Source organism: Bufo gargarizans, chromosome 2 (genome assembly GCF_014858855.1).
Source record: "Bufo gargarizans isolate SCDJY-AF-19 chromosome 2, ASM1485885v1, whole genome shotgun sequence".
Taxonomy (NCBI): Eukaryota; Metazoa; Chordata; class Amphibia; order Anura; family Bufonidae; genus Bufo; species Bufo gargarizans.
Genome location: NC_058081.1, coordinates 561271876 through 561296984, shown reverse-complemented (window position 1 = coordinate 561296984; position 25109 = coordinate 561271876). Strand labels below are relative to the sequence as shown.

General features: G+C 44.1%; 1 protein-coding gene across 1 annotated transcript in view; it reads left to right on the top strand.

The window, feature by feature from the left end:
• Positions 1 to 25109, top strand: part of LOC122928624 — a 104280-nt gene that overhangs the window by 36860 nt on the left and 42311 nt on the right. Inside the window, exon 4 of the mRNA XM_044281640.1 lies at positions 6050 to 6313. Within this exon, the coding sequence (XP_044137575.1) occupies positions 6050 to 6313 (264 nt within the window). The remainder of the gene's footprint in view (positions 1 to 6049; positions 6314 to 25109) is intronic.

The following is a 25109-nucleotide window of genomic DNA, read 5'->3' as shown; positions in this document are numbered from 1 at the left end:
TTATATGCGTTGCTGCAGCAATTTCTAACAGAGGTTTTTGGTGTGAAATGGATTCAGTTATGTCGCAGATCTCACCCTTCCACTGAAAAGGGTGAAATCTGCAGCTAAAACCGCAAACATAATTGACATGCTGCGGATTTGGAAATCTGTAATGCAGGTTCATTTCTGCACTGAAAAAAATCTACAAAGTGTACATTAGATTTGTGAACCAGTACACGGCCATGAGCGCGATGCTGTGGTCACAATTGATCCCAGTATCTCAGAGGTAAATCAACATTATTACATTAAACCTGGGTGCCTGATGTTTTAAATAGCAGAAACCCGGTAGCTTTGGAGCCCACTGTGCTCAAGAGTAGGTGCCATCTTGTATTCCCGCTCTAGCATCTGAGGAGTGGACTGACATAATGAGTCCACACCTAATAAATAAATACAATTGTGCATTATTAATTATTTGCTTGTGACCCTACAATTGCTGTAATGGAATACTAGATCAAGAACAATGAACTCATCCCGCCCATGGATTGTTGAATCTTTACATTTAGCCCAGAAATTAATATCAGTGAATTGAAGGGTGAACAAATCATCATCCTCTGTATCCAAAAATTAACAAACACTGTAATACCACGTGAAAAGGTTACATATCAACACTTTCATTACTGCTTTGTCCTGAGAAATGTTATACAGTGTCGGGCTCATGGCTCAAAATGGATTCTGCTTTGTAGGTATATGAAGATCAGCACTAGCATATATAGATTTTTTTCCATATAGGCAGGCAGTATACTTATTTACACTTTATACAGGTTTTTCCAAAAGTTGATTCTGTTGTTCTATAACTGTGTAATAGATCCTTCTTATACATGGGCTAGAATGATGGTCTGACCCATGATATGACTCTGGGCATGCACCAAATAAATCCTAAAAAATAAATAAAACTGTTGTGGTAGCAATACGATAATAATGACCCACAGAATACCAAAAGATTACTCCAAAATAGAGCTATTAAAAACCATAACATCCATCTACACTGAAGGAAAGTAAAAACGTTCTTGTTCTCAGAATGTGATGTCATAAAAATGATTTATTTATTTCTATAAAATTTTAATTGTGCAAAAGTAATATGTAGTGTTGAGTGGAATTCAATCTGAATTTCAGGAAAAATTTGTTTCGCCATAAATCTAAATTTTTTGGAGCTTTGTGGTAACAAATACATTTTTCTTGAAAAGGCTGTAAAAAAATTATAAGATACTTAATCACCTTATTGTCACGGCTGGCGGTGGGGGAAACCCCCAGCCGTGCGGTGCCAGGAGATGATAGGGTTACCCCTTGGCCGGGACCACAGAGTTAGGGAGCAGGTCACCTCCTATTGCGTCCCTAACGCTGACCCTGTCTCCTATCAGTATGAGCCGACCTTGATGGTAGGAGGACTCATACACCGGAACCTTACAGTCCCTACGAGCCCTCAAGTCGACCCTGTACTAGGGGACAGAGTCAGACGCCCTACTCCTCCTAGGCACGGAGGAGCCGGGGTCTCAACGGCCAAGCAACACAGGGGGAACATCAACAGACATATGGAAATGACAGGTAAGTGAGACTAGTCCTACACTTACCTGCCACAGACACACAAACCTGGAACCCATGAACAAAGTGCTGATGTCCACAGCAACATAAAGGACACAGCACACACCAGACATTACACGGGAAACCAGGAAACCATAAGCTGCACTAACAAGATAACCCCACACACACCTAGATAACACCGTGAAACATAGTATTAACTGACAATGGTTTTATGACCAGAAGGATGGTCCTCACCAGGCAGATGAAGGAGACAGGAGGCTGCTCCAGCCAGCATGGCTGAGAGCAACCTACTGAAGCCTGCAAGAGACTCAGGCTATATAGGCCAAAAGGCCACACCCACCAGTCAACCACACCCAGTGACATCACACACACTGGGAAGGAAGTTAACCCTTCCAGCACACAGAAGGGAAAACACACATATAAGGGGAATAGCACACACACTCACTCACCTGTCACTGCTGGCAACGGCATGCGTGGCAACCGTGTCCTGCAGAACAACCAGCAGGCAGAGACCCTGCCACCACATGCACAACACCAGACGTTGCCGTGGACAACCGCAGGTGAAAGGAGGTGTCCAAGTGCATACAACCAATACAACCTTGTGCACAACAAACAAACCAGGAAGTGCACACAAACACAGACGAAGGACGTGCACACCAAAACACGTTGCCAAGGGCAACCGCACGCATGCCTGTTATTCGCGGCAACCGCACCTGAGGCAAACCACTAAGTGCCCCCAGCTGCGGTTGCGACAACACCAGACCGCGGATAACTGCATGCGGCTCCCAAGGAGTCACGACCATGACCAAGGGTCGTGACACTTATCTATTTAATTCTGGAGATGGCGAGTATGTATCTGGCGTGGCATCACGTCAGCGGAATTGCCACATTTTCAAAAATAAAGGGGCCTCTCCACAATCAAATGGATGAGGTATATATATGTTTTGTTTTAACCCCCGATTAACCCCCTGATAGGCTGATTGTAACCGTCAGATGCCGCGATCAGTGTTGAACGCAGCATCTGAGAGGTTAAATAATGGGGAAGGCCCATTATTGTGCCCGCTCCATACAATGGAATGGGATTTGTTATGAAGTAATTCGTAACGAATCAAATTTTTTATAAATATAAAATAATCAGCAGGCACTCACCATCTGGGTTTCATACATATATAACACATTTATTATTTAGATTAAAAATAAAAATAGTTAAAATGAGTAAAATATTGTAGATAAAAAATGGATAACAATATATCTTAATTTAACACACAGTATAGAAAGTATATAACCATATATCAATGGACAATATATTGTGGTAGAGTCAATTTGTAAAAATCGAATATATAATCGAGTAAAAAAAAAAAAGTAAAAGGAACCAAACTACAGACCGAATTATCCTGCAGGATTAAAGACTAAAAGACTTGAAAAAGGAAGGACCATATAAGACTTATAACAACCCTGTCTTTTTTCGTCCAATACCATGTGAGACACTGACAGCTGAAATCGATATACAGGGAGTGCAGAATTATTAGGCAAGTTGTATTTTTGAGGATTCATTTTATTATTGAACAACAACCATGTTCTCAATGAACCCAAAAAACTCATTAATATCAAAGCTGAATATTTTTGGAAGTAGTTTTTAGTTTGTTTTTAGTTTTAGCTATTTTAGGGGGATATCTGTGTGTGCAGGTGACTATTACTGTGCATAATTATTAGGCAACTTAACAAAAAACAAATATATACCCATTTCAATTATTTGTTTTTACCAGTGAAACCAATATAACATCTCAACATTCACAAATATACATTTCTGACATTCAAAAACAAAACAAAAACAAATCAGTGACCAATATAGCCACCTTTCTATGCAAGGACACTCAAAAGCCTGCCATCCATCGATTCTGTCAGTGTTTTGATCTGTTCACCATCAACATTGCGTGCAGCAGCAACCACAGCCTCCCAGACACTGTTCAGAGAGGTGTACTGTTTTCTCTCCTTGTAAATCTCACATTTGATGATGGACCACAGGTTCTCAATGGGGTTCAGATCAGGCGAACAAGGAGGCCATGTCATTAGATTTTCTTCTTTTATACCCTTTCTTGCCAGCCACGCTGTGGAGTACTTGGACGCGTGTGATGGAGCATTGTCCTGCATGAAAATCATGTTTTTCTTGAAGGATGCAGACTTCTTCCTGTACCACTGCTTGAAGAAGGTGTCTTCCAGAAACTGGCAGTAGGACTGGGAGTTGAGCTTGACTCCATCCTCAACCCTAAAAGGCCCCACAAGCTCATCTTTGATGATACCAGCCCAAACCAGTACTCCACCTCCACCTTGCTGGCGTCTGAGTCGGACTGGAGCTCTCTGCCCTTTACCAATCCAGCCACGGGCCCATCCATCTGGCCCATCAAGACTCACTCTAATTGCATCAGTCCATAAAACCTTAGAAAAATCAGTCTTGAGATATTTCTTGGCCCAGTCTTGACGTTTCAGCTTGTGTGTCTTGTTCAGTGGTGGTCGTCTTTCAGCCTTTCTTACCTTGGCCATGTCTCTGAGTATTGCACACCTTGTGCTTTTGGGCACTCCAGTGATGTTGCAGCTCTGAAATATGGCCAAACTGGTGGCAAGTGGCATCTTGGCAGCTGCACGCTTGACTTTTCTCAGTTCATGGGCAGTTATTTTGCGCCTTGGTTTTTCCACACGCTTCTTGCGACCCTGTTGACTATTTTGAATGAAACGCTTGATTGTTCGATGATCACGCTTCGGAAGCTTTGCAATTTTAAGAGTGCTGCATCCCTCTGCAAGATATCTCACTATTTTTGACTTTTCTGAGCCTGTCAAGTCCTTCTTTTGACCCATTTTGCCAAAGGAAAGGAAGTTGCCTAATAATTATGCACACCTGATATAGGGTGTTGATGTCATTAGACCACACCCCTTCTCATTACAGAGATGCACATCACCTAATATGCTTAATTGGTAGTAGGCTTTCGAGCCTATACAGCTTGGAGTAAGACAACATGCATAAAGAGGATGATGTGGTCAAAATACTCATTTGCCTAATAATTCTGCACTCCCTGTACTATACAGACAAACGCTTCAGGTCTGGGTGAGTAGCTTAACTGTGAGAGGGACGCCTCTACAGCAAGCACAATCGAATTTTATAAGTGAGTATTTATACTGAACTGTTTATTCGAAAATCACCCATTGACCTATATAGCCTCAGTGTTCTATTGCGAATATCAACCATTCTATGGTATAAATCAAGGCAATGTACGAAAATTGATCGAAATTTGGGTGATCATATTACGAATATTCTGCAATTAACTCAGTACTGTACTAATTTTCGGAGCTATATTCGAATAATACCCAAAATTTATATACGAAACATTCTAAGGATACTTTTCTGCTAATTCGAATTCAATCTATCTGATTTTTTATTATATATTCGATTTTTTACAAATTGACTCTACCACAACATATTGTCCATTGATATATGGTTATATACTTTCTATACTGTGTGTTAAATTAAGATATATTGTTATCCATTTTTTATCTACAATATTTTACTCATTTTAACTATTTTTATTTTTTATCTAAAGAATAAATGTGTTATATATGTATGAAACCCAGATGGTGAGTGCCTGCTGATTATTTTATATTTATTGACTTTTGACTAAGAGATTGGGTGAATCACTTGCAGCAGAGCACCATTACCGTGGTGACAAACAGAGTGAGCCACTATAATTCACAATTTAAATCAAATTTTTGGTCGAAGTTCGGTGAAGCAACCGAATTGAATTTTTGATACTTCGCTCATCACTAGTAATATGATCATAATCATAGCATCTAGTGTTGAGTGAAGTGAGCTTCAGATGCTTCATCTGAAGAAGTTGCTTTTTCAAAACTTCGGAATAATACTGTACAGAGATCCGTTTCCATACAGTATTAGAATGTATGGGCTCCGAAGAGCCAAAGTAATTTTTTTGCAAAATCGTGCGTGGAAAACTACTTTAAAACTTGAAACCAAACTTGACTTCGTTTCCGACTACTAGTACTTTGGAACTGAAGCAAGTTCGGTTTTAAGTTTTAAAGTGGTTTTCCACTTAAAAAATAATAATAATCAACTACCGAAGTTATTTCAATGAAGTCACGCGCGACTTTGTGAATTACCTACTTTGGCTCATTGGAGCCCATACATTCTAATACTGTATAGAAAAGGATCTCCATACAGTATTATTCTGAAGTTTTGAATGGAGTGAGGATGATGAAGCATCTGAAGCTAGCTTCGCTCAACACTAAGCAACCCATACAACCTACAACAGCAATGGCACAATGGCATGCAACCCACCCCCCACCCCCCCCCCCCCCCAAAAAAAATAATGCTTAAAAGGGTTAAATAAGCTACGGTGTTTAATACAGAAGAGCACATAAATCATCTTTCCGTACAGTGACTTCTTTTTTTCTTTCTTTTTGACAGGGAGTAAACCCGATATGCAAGCCTTTCCCAGCAAAGTAGTAAAGAAGGGGGGCGACGTCACAATCAGGTGTTCTTCCCCATATTATGAGGGGCCATTTCGTTTACATGGAGAAAACAATGCATATCTTGATTCCAAACACGATGTGCGAGAAGAAAACTTTACTCTGACAAATGTGCAGGAATATAATTCTAATTATTACTGTATTCAGTATTCCTGTGGCACATGGAGTAAGAAGAGTGATTTTCTTACATTAAAAGTGATAGGTAAGTAAATGTATTCAGTAGACACGTAACACAGTATGTAGTAATCATTACAATGTTAGAATGATAACCCGTCAGGAAGATTCTTCTTTAGGCCTCCTTCACAATTTGTGTTTTCCACGGACAGCACACGTACCCATTGATTCTAATTGTCTGTTCACAAATCACAATTTTTTTTATTTACTGTGGGTCAGTGAAAAATAAAAATCACAGACGAGCACTACTTTGGTCTGTGATGCAGACCCACACACAAATGTAAGATAAAAGTAATGTTAACCCTTTCATGACCTGGGGTGTTTTGGTCCTTCATGACTACAGCAAAATTTCAGGCTTTGAAATGCTGCATGCTAAAGGTGATTTTTTATTTTTTTTAAGCCTGCCAAAAATGTTTGTATCTGGGGGGTTTTAAGGACACATATAACATTCTAGTGAAATCAATCGATTTGAGGTTTTATGTAGTGTGGTGATGTGTACAGTAGAAGTGCTGGGAGGCACGTATACCCCACCCAGATACCTCAGCTGAGTGAGATTGCTAAAACCACTGCAGCTTTCTAGATTTCAGTTAGGCCTCATGTACACGGCCGTGTTCCGAGTGGACCGCGGAAACCCGTCCGGGATTCCTCCTGACAGTATGAGCGCACGGCGTCATTGGTTGCTATGACGCCGTGCGCTCCCTGCTGCTGCCACAGTGCAGTAATACACTGGTATAGATCATACCAGTGTATTACTGTCTAGATGTTGTTCTGGACTGGATTTCAGGTGGACTGGGGATGGAATTGCCAATCCACACCCTTCCACTACATGTATTGTCTGTTGCCGGAGGTGATCGCAGGAGAGGCCTGCTGCTGGAATCAAGGATGATAAAACAACCCTCTGTGTATGACTTGTAGGGAGGAAGGCTGAGGAAGCCTGAGAGGCTCTGTGTGGTCTCAGCCAGGAGGCTTTGTAAAGCCCGAAGTTTGGTGGGTGGGCCAAGCGACGCCTACGGAAAGAGGGTCGCACGGTCAGATCCGGGAGGACTTCTGGACCATCTCCCCCCAAAAATGCTGATGTGGTCAGAGCCTGGAGGCTCCTGGACCATATATGGCTGAGCAAGCCGGATATAATCCCGTGTGTGAACGGCGCTCTATAGGTGAGGTAGAGCCCAAACGGACAGGTGTTTATTTTCGATGTTTATGTGTGTGATGGTGCTGAAGTGCCAAAATAAAGCACCTTGTGGACTTGAACCCCGTTGTCAGAGAAAAAGGCTGCGATTGTGACCCCCTGAGAGAAGGCGATCCCTTACAGTAGGGAAAAATGGTCAGAAGTGGGGGGGGGAATATTTTTTTATTTGCATTATTTTGTACTGAAGCGGGGCGGGGTTTCACCCTTTGAATCTCTGCTTTCTGTGAGCCGCTTCGCAGCCATTACAGCGCCTATGTGTTTGCACACCAGCACGCTGCTCCTCAACCTAGAGGTGGACAGGTTAGGCAGGATTGTAGGTTCCAGTGACGATACCGTACCTCACACTAGAGGAACTCTGTTATAGGCAGGTCACCCTACTTCTGCCTTCTGTTCATAGCCTCAGTTAAACATCTATATCAGAGGCTTTGGGCTTCATTTTTGGTGCATGTTGCTCCTGATGAAATGCACGTCTAGTGCGTGAAAACGCGTTGAGCACTTACCATTTAGGACAGTGTCAGGGGAATCGGTGCTCCAGTTACATCAGACGGAGTCAATGGTTTTACCCTGCCCTAGTCCTGCACCTGTACTATGTTAGTGCAGTGGATGTCTGTGCGCTGAAATTCACTGTTAGGAGTGATACCTGGGGTTACACTTGGTATCAGATATCCGCCTATACAGTACTTCACTCAGGTCACACACCTAGGACCCTGCAGTGTTTTGCCCCCCGAGTGTTGGTGGGTTTTAGTTTGTGGGATCCACCCTTCACTTTTCCCTATATAGTTCCACCTTCATTAGTGTGGTTACTATGAGGGTGGTCCCATAAATCAGTGACAGTTCAAGTAGCTGCTTCGTGCAGTTTGGGTAGATACCCCTATATTTTATTGAGACAATATAATAAAGATTTTGTTATTTTGTTTTAGTGTCCTTTCTCTACTAAATAAAGAATATTCAGACTAAAGGTGAATCCACCATTTCTCCTGCGCATAGTGAAATATGTATACCTTGTGTAAAGTATGACACCACTATAGTTTTTCAAGAGTAACTAAACCTTTGAATAAAATTTTAATAAGATTTCTCTAATGCCCTAATAATAGTTTAATATACTTTATTAATGGCTTTTGTATTTTTATTACAGTTCCCCACCCCCAAAGCGCACGATTCCCTCACCAAACCCACATTTCTGTACACCGCTGACTGCTCAGCAGTGTACAGAGTACGAGCTCTAGACATTTTATGAATGTGGCTGCAGCACAGTGAGTATGGTCAGGAGCGCATATTGCTGCTCCTGCCCGTGCCTCCTGGAGGTTTACTAACTCTTGGCATAGCACATGGGTACCCTGTAAGCATGTGGTATACCAGGATTAGCTTCAGGATTACTTCTGTCTGCTTTGTGTACAGAAATGACAGTTTTAAGCGCCCAGGGAATGGTTCGCTTTAAAGGGGGGGGGGGGGGGGGCTGTGAAAAAAAATACAAAACCCATTAATAAAGCATATTAGAAAAACTACACTGCCTGTCCAAAAAAAAGTCACCACCTGGATCACCTGGATTTAACTAAGCATAAGCAAATAAATAGGAGCCTCCTATTGGATAATTACTGCCTGGGCGATTATCTTTCAGCTGGCAATAAGTTATTTAACCCCAACTGGTGCAATGAGTTGCTTCTCATTTCTTAAACAACCATGTCGAAAGACACATCTCATGGTGGTGTAAAAGATGTTAGTCTGTTTGAGAAGGGTCAAATCATTGGCATGCATCAAGCAGAGAAAACATCTAAGGAGATTGCAGAAACTACTAAAATTGGGTTAAGAACTGTCCAACGCATTATTAAAAACTGGAAGGATATTCGAGGGAGAATTGTGGCGGGAAAAAAATCCTGAATGATCGTAATTGGCGATCACGTAAACGTTTGGTGAAATCAAATCGAAGAAAAACAACAGTATAACTCAGGGCTATGTTTAATAGTGAAAGTAAGAGCATTTCCACACGCACAATGTGAAGGGATTGGGTCTGAACAGCTGTGTAGCCGTAAGAAAACCACTAATCAGTGAGGCAAACCAGAAAAAAAGGCTTCAATTTGCTAGGGAGCATAAAGATTGGACTCTGGAGCAATGGAAGAAGGTCATGTGGTCTGATGAGTCCAGATTTACCCTGTTCCACAGTGATGGGCGCATCAGGGTAAGAAGAGAGGCAGATGAAGTGATGCACCCATCATGCCTAGTGCCTACTGTACAAGTTCTGGAGGCAGTGCTATGATCTGGGGTTGCTGCAGTTGGTCAGGTTTAGGTTCAGCAACAGTATGTGCTCCAAGAATGAGGTCAGCTGACTACCTGGACATACTGAATGAACAGGTTATTCCATCAATAGATTTTTTCTTCACTGATGGCACGGGCATCAGTGGCGTTGCTAGGGCTGGTGTCAACCGGTGCGGTAGAAAATTGTGCCCCCCCCCCCCGAAGCAATAATTTTTTAGCCATATATGGGGGCTATGGTGGTGCTACTGCCATAGGGGGCATCCGTTAGCTCAGCAGACTCCCCCTAGCAGTCAGAGCCTGGTCTCAGGAGGGGCACTTCCAGATTATTTTCTGTCCGCCGCCATAAAACAATGGTGCTTATAGAACAGACTACACAGTGTAGAGGTATACTGTATGTTGTGTGGCATAGTGTAGAGGTATACTGTATATTGTGTGGCACAGTGTAGCGGTATACTGTATGGCACAGTGTAGAGCTATACTGTATATTGTCGGGCACAGTGTAAAGGTATACTGTATATTGTGGGGCACAATGTAGCGGTATACTGTATATTGTGGGGCACAGTGTAGAGGTATACTGTATATTGTGGGGCACAGTGTAGAGGTATACTGTATATTGTGGGGCACAGTGTAGAGGTATACTGTATATTGTGGGGCACAGTGTAGAGGTATACTGTATTTTGTGGGGCACAGTGTAGAGGTATTATTAATATTGTTAAGCAAACAAAGCAGGAAGGGGACGTAGATGTTCTTGTCCATCTAGGGACAAATGACCTGGCTTGCAATGAAGTGTCAGAGGTGAAAAAATCTTTTATCACACTTGGTAATGACGTACAGGATTTTGCATCCACCATTTCATTTTCTGAAGTTCTGCCTGTACATAATGTTCAGAATGATAGGCAGAGGCGCATAAAGGAGTTTAACATATGGCTTGGTAAATGGTGTCAAGAGCAAGGATTTGGCTTTGTTTCTCATGATAGCTCTACTTGGAATAGAAAGGAACTGTACAAAAAAGATGGTTTGCATCTTTCTCTCAAAGGAACAAATGTACTTAGTGAACAACTCCAAGAATTTGCGAAAGAGTATTTAAACTAGGAAGGGGGGGCAAAAGAGTGAAAATAAAAGAGTCCAATTGCCCCCCGAAACAATGCCAGAACAGGTCAGATGCACAGAGGTTAAGAAATGATAAGCTCAGAGTCCTCTCTACAAATGCTCGCAGTTTAGGTAAAAAAATCAATGAACTTGGGTCAATAATGGCATCTGAGAATGTAGATTTAGTGGCTGTTACGGAGACATGGTTTAATGAAAGAAATGACTGGGACATAACCATACCAGGGTACTCTTTATACAGAAGAGACAGAGAAGGCAAGAAAGGAGGAGGAGTGGCCCTGTATGTGAAAGATAGCATTAAATCTAACCTAATACAAGTTGGTGAGGCCAACATAGAGTCAGTTTGGGTTACGTTGCAGTTTGCTAATCATGCAGTAACTCGTGTAGGTGTGATATATAGACCACCTGATCAAGTTAAAGAACTAGATGATCTACTAGTTGAAGAAATAGCTAAAATGACAATGAAAGGAGAAGTTATCATTATGGGAGATTTCAATCTTCCAGATATAAACTGGAAAACCAAAATAGCAAGTTCTACCAGGAGTACAGATATTCTAAATTCCCTACTGGGGTTATCCCTACAACAAATGGTTGAGGAGCCAACCCGGAGGGAGGCCATTTTGGATTTGATATTCACAAATGGGGATTCGGTATATGATGTCATTGTAGGCGAAACCTTGGGATCTAGTGATCACCAGTCAGTGTGGTTTAATATAAGAACTGTGAAAGAGTCCCACCACACAAAAACAAAAGTTTTAGATTTTAGAAAAACAGACTTTTCAAAAATGAAATTAGTCATAAATGAGTCCTTATCAGACTGGAACGGATTACATGGAGTCCAGGAGAAATGGGACTACTTAAAAGGTGCATTATTGAAGGCAACAGAAAATTGCATTAGACTTGTCAGTAAAAGCAAAAAAAGGAAGAGACCACTGTGGTACTCGGCAGAAGTGGCCCAAATCGTTAAAAATAAAAAGCTAGCATTTTGTAATTATAAAAAAACCCAGAGCAATGAAGATAAGGAAATCTACAAGATTAGGCAGAAAGAGGCCAAGCAAGTTATAAGAACTTCTAAAGCGCAGGCAGAAGAAAAACTAGCTCAGTCTATGAAAAAAGGGGATAAGACATTCTTCAGATATATAAATGAAAAAAGGAAATTAAAACAAGGAATAACTAAATTAAAAATAAAGGACGGAAGGTATGTAGAAGAGAATAAAGGGCTAGCCGACTGCCTTAATGAATACTTCTGTTCAGTTTTTACAAAAGAAAAAGAAGGAGAAGGACCTCCACTAGAAAGGATGACTATTAAATCGTTTGATGCATGCGTCTTTACAGAGGAAGATGTTCTAAGTTTGCTGTCTAAAGTGAAGACAAATAAGTCACAGGGGCCTGATGAGATACACCCAAAATTATTAAAAGAGCTTAGTGGTGAGCTGGCAAAACCGTTAACAGATTTATTTAACCAATCATTAGTAACAGGAGTCGTCCCGGAAGATTGGAAATTGGCAAATGTCGTGCCCATTCACAAGAAAGGTAGTAGGGAGGAATCGAGCAACTATAGACCAGTGAGTCTGACATCAATAGTAGGCAAATTAATGGAAACCCTATTAAAGGATAGGATTGTGGAACATCTAAAATCCCATGGATTGCAAGATGAAAAACAGCATGGGTTTACTTCAGGGAGATCATGTCAAACAAATCTTATAGATTTTTTTGACTGGGTGACTAAAATAATAGACGGTGGAGGTGCAGTAGACATCGCATATCTAGATTTTAGTAAGGCTTTTGACACTGTCCCACATAGAAGACTTATCAATAAACTGCAGTCATTGAGCATGGACTCCCATATTGTTGAGTGGATTAGGCAGTGGCTGAGTGACAGACAACAGAGGGTTGTAGTCAATGGAGAACATTCAAAACAAGGTCATGTTACCAGTGGGATTCCACAGGGATCTGTACTGGGACCAATTTTGTTTAATATCTTCATAAGTGACATTGCAAAAGGCCTCGATGGTAAGGTTTGTCTTTTTGCTGATGACACAAAGATATGTAACAGGGTTGATGTTCCTGGAGGGAAACGCCAAATGGAAAAGGACTTAGGAAAACTAGAAGAATGGTCAGAACTCTGGCAACTGAAATTTAATGTGGATAAGTGCAAGATAATGCACCTGGGGCGTAAAAACCCAAGGGCAGAATATAGAATATTCGACACAGTCCTGACCTCAGTATCTGAGGAAAGGGATTTAGGAGTAATTATTTCAGAAGACTTAAAGGTGGGAAGACAATGTAATAAAGCAGCACGAAATGCAAGCAGAATGCTTGGATGTATAGGGAGAGGTATAAGCAGTAGAAAGAGTGAAGTGCTTATGCCGCTGTACAGATCACTAGTGAGACCTCACTTGGAGTATTGTGCGCAGTACTGGAGGCCATATCTCCAGAAGGATATAGATACTCTAGAGAGAGTTCAGAGAAGAGCTACTAAACTAGTACATGGATTGCAGGATAAAACTTACCAGGAAAGGTTAAAAGACCTTAATATGTATAGCTTGGAAGAAAGAAGAGACCGAGGGGATATGATAGAAACTTTTAAATACATAAAGGGAATCAACTCGGTAAAGGAGGAGAGCATATTTAAAAGAAGAAAAACTACCACAAGAGGACACAGTTTTAAATTAGAGGGGCAAAGGTTTAAAAGTAATATAAGGAAGTATTACTTTACTGAGAGGGTAGTGGATGCATGGAATAGCCTTCCTGCAGAAGTGGTAGCTGCAAATACAGTGAAGGAGTTTAAGCATGCATGGGATAGGCATAAGGCCATCCTTCATATAAGATAGGGCCGGGGCTATTCATAGGATTCAGATATATTGGGCAGACTAGATGGGCCAAATGGTTCTTATCTGCCGACACATTCTATGTTTCTATGTTTCTATACTGTATATTGTGGGGCACAGTGTAGAGGTATACTGTATATTGTGTGGCACAGTGTAGCGGTATACTGTATATTGTGTGGCACAGTGTAGCGGTACTGTATGCTTTATATTGTGTGGCACAGTGTAGCGGTATGCTTTATATTGTGTGGCCCAGGGTAGCGGTATGCTTTATATTGTGTGGCACAGTGTAGCGGTATACTGTATATTGTGTGGCCCAGTGTAGCAGTATACTGTATATTGTGTGGCACAGTGTAGAGGTATACTGTATATTGTGTGGCACAGTGTAGCGGTATACTGTATATTGTGGGGCACAGTGTAGAGGTATACTGTATTTTGTGGGGCACAGTGTAGAGGTATACTGTATATTGTGGGGCACAGTGTAGAGGTATACTGTATATTGTGTGGCACAGTGTAGCGGTATACTGTATATTGTGTGGCACAGTGTAGCGGTACTGTATGCTTTATATTGTGTGGCACAGTGTAGCGGTATGCTTTATATTGTGTGGCCCAGGGTAGCGGTATGCTTTATATTGTGTGGCACAGTGTAGCGGTATACTGTATATTGTGTGGCCCAGTGTAGCAGTATACTGTATATTGTGGGGCACAGTGTAGCGGTATACTGTATTTTGTGTGGCACAGTGTAGAGGTATACTGTATATTGTGTGGCACAGTGTAGAGGTATACTGTATATTGTGGGGCACAGTGTAGAGGTATACTGTATATTGTGGGGCACAGTGTAGCAGTATACTGTATATTGTGTGGCACAGTGTATGCTATATGTGTATAACAAACATATTCCACATGAAAACTTACAATTACTTGGCTTGGCCCTTGGGGATCTCTGACACCACTTAACACTTTGGCCGGGGGCTCGGCGGAGCTGATGATGTGTTTTATCCTAATGTGAAAGATTTCATAATAAGGATTTGGAGAAGGGGCAGAGGGATAGCAGAGCAGGGAGAGGCTGGTGCTGCTACTAGGGGGTCATACCATGGGGGAGTAATAAAGCCCACCATAATGCCCCCCCTAGTTGAAATAATTCTCCTTATAATGTGACAGTGCAAAAAATACCCCCTTGTAATGCCCCCTGTTGAGCTAATGTCCCCATAGTGCTCCCATAATGTGCCAATATAAAATACCCCTATATTGCGCCCCCAGTAAATTCCCCCATAGTGCTCCTCTACCCCCTTCCTGCTAGTGCCCCCCATAATGTACCAGTATAAAATGCCCCATATATACTGCCCCAGTAGATGCCCTCAGTGTCCGGCCTCTGATAGGCTGCCGGCCTAGTGTCCTCCATAATGCCCCCTAATAATGTGCCAGTAAGTGTCCCCATAGATTCCCCCCATCATGTGCCAGTATCAAGTGCCTCTCCCCCCCATGTGCCAGTATCATAGTGCCAACCCCCCATGTGCCAATATCAGGTGCCTTTCTCCTTCCCCCATGTGCCAGTATCATAGTGCCAACCCCCCCATGTGCCAGTATCAGGTGCCAACCCCCCTCCCCCCATGTGGCAGTATCATAGTGCCAACCCCCCCATGTGCCAATATCAGGTGCCTCTCTTCTTCCCCCCATGTGCCAGTATCATAGTGCCAACCCCCCCCCCATGTGCCAATATCAGGTGCCTTTCTCCTTCCCCCATGTGCCAGTATCATAGTGCCAACCCCCCCATGTGCCAGTAGCCAGTATCAGGTGCCAACCCCCCTCCCCCCCATGTGGCAGTATCATAGTGCCAACCCCCCCATGTGCCAATATCAGGTGCCTCTCTTCTTCCCCCCATGTGCCAGTATCATAGTGCCAACCCACCCATGTGCCAGTAGCCAGTATCAGGTGCCAACCCCCCTCCCCCCCATGTGGCAGTATCATAGTGCCAACCCCCCCATGTGCCAATATCAGGTGCCTCTCTTCTTCCCCCCATGTGCCAGTATCATAGTGCCAACCCACCCATGTGCCAGTAGCCAGTATCAGGTGGTGCCTCCCCCATGTGCCAGCATCAGGTGGTGCCAACCGCCCCATGTGCCAGTATCAGGTGCCTCTCTCCTTTCCCCCATGTGCCAGTATCATAGTGCTACCACACTTAACCCCAGTGAGAGTGAGTCCAGACCTTAACCCCAGTGAGAGTCTTTGGGATGTGCTGGAGAAAGCTTTGCGCAGCAGTCAGACTCTACCATCATCAATGCTAAATCCTGGTGAAAAATGAATGCAACACTGGATGGAAATAAATCTTGTGACATTGCAGAAGCTTATCGAAACAATGGCACAGCAAATGCGTGCCGTAATCAAAGCTAAAGGCATGTGTGATAATTTTTTATTTTTTTTTGGTGGCAACTCTTTTTTTCACAGGCAGTGCATTATTAGGGCATTAGAAACATCTTATTAAATTGTAATCAAAAGTTTAGTTACTCTTTCAGCTGAACATGTACAGTATTTTCCTCACTTAAAGGGCTTCTGTCACCCCACTAAACCTTTTTTTTTTTTTTGCTTACTTATAATCCCTACACTGCGATTTATGGCTACATGATCAAATTAATCATTTTGGTCCTGTAGATTTAGTTTAAAACAAGCTTTTAAAATATGCCAATTACCTTGCTACCAGCAAGTAGGGCGGCTACTTGCTGGTAGCAGCCGCATCCTCCGATCGTAAAGACGCCCCCTCCACATTGTGATTGACAGGGCCAGGGAACATGATCGTTCTCTGCTGGCCCTGCCTGTTTGCATTTAAAATCTTGCGCCTGCGCCGCGGCCGTACCTGTCTTCAATTGGCGCAGGCGCACCGCTCGCTTGGCCGCTCTATCCTCAATGCGCCTGCGCCGATGACGTCACATCTACACCCGGCGCAGGATCATTGAGGATGGAGCGGCCGCCTCTCAGTGCGCCTGCGCCAATTGAAGACAGGTACGGCCGCGGCGCAGGCGCAAGATTTTAAATGCAAACAGGCAGGGCCAGCAGAGAACGATCCCGTTCAATCACAATGTGGAGGGGGCGTCTTTACGATCGGAGGATGCGGCTGCTACCAGCAAGTAGCCGCCCTACTTGCTGGTAGCAAGGTAATTAGCATATTTTAAAAGCTTGTTTTAAACTAAATCTACAGGACCAAAATGATTAATTTGATCATGTAGCCATAAATCGCAGTGTAGGAATTATAAGTAAGCAAAAAAAAAAAAAAAAAGGTTTAGTGGGGTGACAGAAGCACTTTAAGTTTATTCAGAGACTCTGTCCATGGCCCATAATTAGAGATGAGCAAAGTTTTGAAAAAGGACTGGTATAGGTGTGCTATCGATAGGTGTGGACATACTGAGGGGTGTAATATACTTATAATATACTTTCTAACATAGAAAGTATATTAGAGTGCATTTGTATTGTGCAGCAGTTGTGTGCGATTCTGCTGTGATACTGCAGCCACACAGAGTGCTAAACACTATTGGAACAAATAATTTCTACTAGTGTGATAAACCAGTCCCCCCCCCCCCCCCCCCCCCACAAAAAAAAAAAAAAAAGGGATTGAGGCAGGGGCGTGATATACCTTCTTCCACAAATACTGCTCTTCTATAGGGACTTTTGTCACAGGGATATTTTGAAAATGACAGGCAGAGGAAGAGGCAGGCCATTCCGCAGGGGTGGTAGGGGTTGGGGACGTGCACCAGGCTGGAGCCTAAGTGGGAAGTTGCAGAAGGTGCTTGCAATTACATGAAAGGATGCAGCAGACTTGGTTGAGTGGCTCACTCAGCCTTCCGCTTCTGTACCCTCCTCATCCTCTCTATCTGCACCCTCTTCATTCTGTGTGCACCCCCAAAGACACCACCACCACCACCACCACTATAGCCCCTCCACTCGGAGGAATTATTTTCCCATCCATTATAAGACCTTACCGATGCGCAACCATTCTTGGCATCAGATCAGAAAGAGGAGGTATCAACGGTCGCCACCCAGCAGTCTGACGACAGTACCCAAGGAGGGTGGTCCCCGCTGTTGCAGCCTACTCAGGGATCTCTAATGTGAGTGGTGGTGAAGGTGACGTGTCAATGGACGTCACGTGGGTGCCCACAAGAAAGGAAGAGCAGCAGATAGAAGGAGGAGAAGCAGGCAGAACTTACAGTGCACAGGAGGCAAAAAGACTTTTAATGTATCTGGAACGAGCTATCCACCATGCACATCTGGCGCTCCCAGGATGCCGGCACAGGGCTCCGCAATGTGGGCTTTTTTTTAACGTGTCTGCTGTTGACAATAATGTTGCCATCTGCAGCCTGTGCTGTCAACACATAAGTCGCGGTAAGCCCAACACTGACCTAGGGACGACCACCTTAAGAAGGCACCTCGCTTCCCATCACCGAGCCACATTGGAGCAACACTGTCAGAACTCACAAAGCCACACCCCCAGCGCTCCCCGTCCTACCTCTTCTCCTCTCCACCCAGTTGTCCTCCACTCCACCTTCCACCGTGCCGTCCTCCTGTTCATTTGGCAAAAGGCAGGCTTTCTTGCCCCAAATGGTTTGAGCGAAAAAAAGATGATGACGCCGGATGACCCTCTTGCCCAACGGCTGACCTCTGGCTTGTCAGAACTTCTAGCCCGCCAACTACTGCCATAAAAACCGGAGGCCTTTAGAAAATTTGTGGCCATTGGCACACCGCAATAGAAGGTCCTCAGAAGGAAATATTTCTCCCAGAAGGGAATCCCAGAGCTATATGGCCACGTTCAGCTGCAAGTGAATATATGTCTGGCACACAGTGTCGGTGCCAAGATACATCTGACCACAAACACGTGGTCTAGCAAACACGGGCAGGGAAGGTACATAACTTTTACTGCCCACTGGGTGAACCTTCTGACGACTGTCAAGCATGCAAAGAAAAAAAAAGACAATGCAGTAGCACCTTGCAAACCAGATAAGGTACAATAATACCCCAGTCACAAAAATTATTATAGTGCCAATCCTACGCTCATTTATAAAGTGAGATGCTTGGCAAATACATTTTGTACAAAACCATTTGAGCCCGTCTGCCAAACGTCAAGGCGATATCTGCAAGATGGGTCCTAACACTAAATAATACCTGTTATGTGCCATAATGGCCGCCATAAAGTTCAAGCACGCAACCCGTGGCACCTGTGTAGATTTGGTTTTACCGCCACGGATTGCATGCAGGCCTGCCTCTTCTTCTCCTCCTCCTCCTACTCCATCCTCCCTCTCCTCTTCAGCTGACTCCTCTTTTTCTGCTGCTACCGTCTCTTCCGCTGTGCCCCCCAGAACCTATTCGACGTGCCAGGTGAGACGTTGCCATGCAGTGCTGCATCTGTTTTGCCTGGAAGCCAAGAGGCACACCGATCCTGCACTCCTTTCAGCTTTGCGGTCACAGGCCAATCAGTGGCTAACCCCACTCAATTTGACAGTCAGTAAAGGTGTGTTCGACAACTGTGCCAATCTGCTGAAACAGGGCAAAATGACACACGTCCTGAACTTAGTCGTGCAGCGATTCGTTGCCAAATACCCCGGGGTCCAGGACGTCTTGCGGCAGGCCAGGAAAATCTCTGGCCATTTTGAAAGATCTTACATGGCCATGGCTCGCCTTGCTGACATTCAGCACCGGCACCACCTGCCCGTCAGACGTCTGATTTGTGACTGCCCGACGTGATGGAACTCCACCTTGTATATGCTTGATAGACTGCTCCAGCAGAAACGTGCAGTTAACGACTACCTGTACAAACTCTGCCAGTGGCTGCTCATGCGCGACGCATGCAGACTTCTGCTGCCACTTCATGAGATCACCAAACTGGTCAGTTACGCCTTCTTTCTAGAGCATGCATCGCGTCGGGACATTGATCAAGCCGTCAAGAAGCAGGAAGATGATGAAGTCGCAATGCTGTATAAATTCCCAGGGGAAGCTCCATCTGAGACAAGTCAACAGCAGGAGTCTGAAGAGGAGTCAGAGGAGGATGGTGCTGGGGCGGAGGAGGAGCAAGAAGAGCATGCTTTAAACTTTTCTGGGATCCCCGGTGTTGTTAGTGGCTGGGGGAGGATAATGAGGACGACATTATCCTGGATGAGGAGCAGGAGCCATGCCGCTTCCAGTTTAGTGCAAATGGGGGCCTTCATGCTCAAGTATTTAAAGAGGGAACCCCATATGAAAAGCATAAAGGGCAAGGACCAGTACTGGGTGGCAACGTACTTAGACCCCCGGTACAAACACAAAATGGCGGACATGTTACCACCATCACAGAGGGCTGTCAGAATGCAGCACTTCCAGACCTTGCTTCGAGAAATGCTGCATTCTGCTTTTGCAGGCGCTGGCAGAGGAATTTCCACTCACAGAGAAACAGTTGCGGGTACCAATCTAACAGCGCATGCAAGAAGAGGGTGGATGTGAGATCATTCTTGCAGCCAACCCATTGACAGCCGTTCTCTGTATCCAGCCTCAGGAAACGCCTAGACTGACAGGTGTCTGACTACATCGGGTTAACGGCCGTTGTGGACGCTCTGAGAAGCAATGAACCCCTGGACTACTGGGTGTGCAGGCTTGACCTGTGGCAAGATATGGCACAATTTGCCATGATACTCTTGGCTTGCCCCTCGTTTAGTGTCCTGTCTGAAAGGACATTCAGCGCAGCGGCGGGGGGGGGGGGTTGGGGGGCGGATCGTGACCGATAAGCGCACTCGCCTATCTCACAACAGTGTGGACTACCTCACATTTCAAAAAATGAATGAGATTGATCTCGGAGAAAAAAAAAGGCCTTTTATGTCCGCTGAATGCCTAATTTTTGTGGTCTGTATTGGCCGACACATATTTATCCTGTGACCGCCTAATGTACCTCAAGCCACAGAATCCAAAGTTCTTTGCTGGCAGGTGAATGCCTATTGGCTAATTTTTGGGGCCTGTACTGGCAAGTTCTCACAACAATACTTAGTGCACCAATCACTAATATCGCATGAGACCTTATAAAATGAGAAGTTTTGTGTACCCTGAAAAAAAAAAAAAAAAAAAAAATCGCATCATTAGCGATTTTCGCAATGGCGCTTTTTTTAAACACTCAATCTGTATATATAGCGATTTGTTCTAAGATTTATGTGAAATGTAATCAAATACACTGCTTTAATGTAAAATTACTTACTCAACGTTGCGCGAAAATTGTTGAAAACCATCTTTTCGGATCGCATCCAACTTCGGTCTGGTGGAATCCAGTTGCTGTAGTAGGCCGCGCCTATTTTGCGCATGAGCGAAAATTACATTGCCAATATTTTGCATTGAAAAAAAATCATGATTGGAGATCGCAAATTCGAATAATACATTTGGTATGTCACTGTCCATGTTGTGGGACTGATAATATAGAGTTCTGGGTTTGGTGGCACTACGGCACCTTTCGCTTCACCACCGGTCACATGGAGAAGACAGGGATCACGTTCTCTCGCAATCTGGTGGTGCACAGCTTGTCCAGTACAAATAGGATTCCACAAATAGAAATAAATAAGCGGCACTCACCATTCGATTCGAATATTTCTTTTATGCTGGGTACAGAGAGAGGAATGACAAACAGTGCAATCACAAAAACATGGCGACGGCCGTTTCGCGTATCACCTCTTCATCTGGCCAATACCGACAACCCCTTGACGCAAATGACATCATCCGTCATGCGCCACACGCGCTAACTTAGGCGTGTAATGCTGGCGTGGGCTGTCGCACGTCATTGCGAATGCAGGCCACGTCGGCAACAAGGGGGCGTGTATCAATGTTTCAAGTGGGATATCAGTGAAACAATTAAAAAAACATACATATAATATTGAATCATCACAAAAAGATACTCATGTCAAGTTTTTCATTCAGTCCCAGAGGGCCGGTAGCATTTGAGCACAAAATCCATCTGCCTTCTTGTCTTAATAATTCCCGTCCTCTATCGCCCCCTCTCGTGGGTTCTGAACAACCTCTGCAGACAAAAAAAATATAAAAAAGTAAAATCTTAGTTTACTACTTTTCCTGTAAAAATCTTTTTTATTATTTAGTTTACTACTTTTCCATCATCCTCCCATCTTCTGGACAAATTATCCTACCACCCCCAATACTGTGCCGCTGTGCTCCCCAATATTATACTGCAGAAGCAGATAAACCCCCTGATAATACTAGTACGATGCAGATAGTGCCCTTTAATAATTATTGGCACACAGTGCCTTAAAATGACTGCGCCCAGCAAATAGTGCCCCTGACACTAATAGTGCAAACATAATGTCCCCCAAAAATAATTGTGGTAAGCCGATACTGTGCCAAAGTGCCCCCACAGTAATAGTGCTCCCAAAAGTCCCACCAATAGGAATAATTCTCTGCTAGAGCACACATGGTAGTAATAGTGCTCCTACGGTGCCCCCAACATGTCCCCACTGTGCCCCAGAATTAATAATGCTCCCATAGTGCCCATACTAGTAATCATGTTCCCCCTAGACCCCCAGTAGTAATAAAGCCCACCATAATGCCCCCAGTAGTAATAATTCTCCTTATAATGTGACAGTGCACAAAATACCCACTTTTAATGCCCCCAGTTGAGCTAATGTCCCTATTATGCCCCCATTATGTGCCAGTATAAAATACCCCTATATAGTGTCCCCAGTAAATGCCCCCATAGTACTCATCTCCCCTTCTCCATAGTACCCACCATAATGTGTCTCAGTATAAAAGGCCCCTATACAGAGCCCCCATATAAAATATCCTTTTTTGGTGTCAGTAGATGCCCCCAATAATGTGCCAGTAAGAAGTGCCCCCATAGTGCCACCCAATAATGTGCCAGTAAAAAGTGCCCCCCAATAATGTAAGATGTGCCCCATAGATGCCCCCACAGTGCCCCCCAATAATGTGCCAGTAAGTGCCCCCATAGATGCCCCCCCAGCATGTGCCAGTGAGAAGTGCCCCCAATCATGTGCCAGTAGCCAGTATTGTACCATATAAAAAAATAAACACTTATACTTACCTCCATGGCAGCGATGTGATGCAGGCCTCTTCCAGCCTGTGTCCGGCGCTGTACGGCTCAGGTGGCGCAATGATGTCATCACGCTGCCTTCACCGGCCTCTGATGGCTGCAGGCACTAGGCCTGCAGCCTATCAGAGGAACGAGGAAGGGAGACGCCTCTCCCCTGTGGCAAAGGCCCCCCCACTCTACACCACTGCAGTTCACTGTCACCCTGCTGCTACTACTAATACTACTACTAATACTAATACTAATACACCCACTGTGCTCTCCCATGCCCAAAAACAAATATTATCAGAAGTAACAGTACTATACAGATAGTCCCCCTTAGGAATAGTGCTCCCAGACTGTCCTGATTAGTAATAGTGCCCCCAATAGTGATAATACCCCCCAAGAGTGCCACATTAGTTGCAATGCCCTCCATAATATGCCCATGTCATGGTAGGTAAGATAAGGGAAGGAAACAGAACACAGCAAAGCAAACAAAACAACTAACTAGGCCCCAAATGCTAGGGAGCAAAGGGATCATCTCCTAGCAATCCCTAAAACACTTTCCCTAAGCTGCTATGCCCATGTGGATATCTCGATGGTAGATGTGCACATGCCCACATACCTAAGACACACACTGAAACAAACCCTCAGCTGTAGGGAAGAGGGAAAGAGACACCCAGATCCTTCAACAACCGAAGGAGCTAGTGTCACCCTAGAGGCCAAATAAAAACAGACACAGAAGGAAAAAGGGAAAAGGACTTATCTAGAGATGTGTTGGAGCAGACGATCCACCAAACTTCCAGAGCTCACACAGTGCAGAACTATAACCCACAAAGGCTATAGGGAGAGGGAGGAATAAATAGCCTCACCAATTACCAAAAGAACAAAACCTGGGAGGAGGTGGGATTCTGTTCAAACCCACAACAAAACAAACTGTCAGATCGAGTCACGTGCAGCAACTCTGACAGATTTCCTCAGAACACCCACAGGACAGGGCGTGACAGCCCAACAATAATGTGCCTATAGTATCCCTAGTAGTATTAATATAACCATAATGCCCCAAAATGTATAATAACGCTCTTGCAGTGTCCCCTGTAGCCCCCTTATAACTTCCCTGTAGTGTGTGGGTGTATATATCCCCTCTAGTGCCAGTATATAATGCTCCCACCTTAGTGCCAGTATATAATGTTGCCCCTCCTAAGTGCCAGTATATATTGTTGCCCCTCCTTAGTACCAGTGTATAACGCTCTCCCCCTTAGTGCCAGTATGTCACTGCTTAGTAAAAACAAACAAAAACAAAACAAACACACAAGGGCTTAAAGGGCTTCTGTCACCCCACTAAACCTTTTTTTTTTTTTTGCTTACTACGCCCCCTCTGCATTGTGATTGACAGGGCCAGGGAACGGGATCGTTCTCTGCTGGCCCTGCCTGTTTGCATTCAAAATCTGGCGCTCGGCCACTCCATCCTCAATGCACCTCCCGCCAATGACGTCACATCTACACCCGGCGCAGGCGCATTGAGGATGGAGCGGCCGAGCAAGCGGCCGCCTCTCAGTGCGCCTGCGCCGATTGAAGACAGGTATGGCCGCGGCGCAGGCGCCAGATTTTGAATGCAAACAGGCAGGGCCAGCAGAGAACGATTCCGTTCCCTGGCCCTGTCAATCACAATGCGGAGGGGGCGTCTTTAGGATCGGAGGATGCGGCTGCTACCAGCAAGTAGCCGCCCTACTTGCTGGTAGCAAGGTAATTTGCATATTTTAAAAGCATGTTTTAAACAAAATCTACTAGACCAAAATGATTAATTAGATTATGTAGGCAAAAATCACAGTGTAGGGATTATAAGTAAGCAAAAAAAAAAAGGTTTAGTGGGGTGACAGAAGCCCTTTAATGGCTGTGTGATGAGTTATTTTGAGGGCACACAAAACTTACACACTTTTATACAAGCTGTACACTGACTACTTTACATTGTATCAAAGTGTCATATCTTCAGTGTTGTCCCATGATAAAAGATAAAAAAATTGTTACAAAAATGTGAGGTGTGTACTTTTGTGAAATACTGGTATCTTAGAACAGACGGAAGAATAACAGCTAACATATCTTGCTGTCCGCCCTATAGCTTTTGGGAACACAAAGGGAATCTGCCATAGAGGAGGATGAGGAGCTGCCACTGAAAGAGGGAGGGGGGGGGGGGAATCTTACGTAGGGGCTCTTTTTTGCAGAATGAGATGACGGTTCGATTTGTGCTATTTTGGGGTGCATACAACTTTTTGATCACTTGTATTACACTGTAATACATCAAGTTGATCCAAAAATGTTTATTTTATTTTTTTTGCACAATTTTTATTTAACCGCCTCCGGTACCGCCTAACGCAGATGTGCGGTCCGGAGGCGGCAGCACTGCGCTGAGTCACGCATA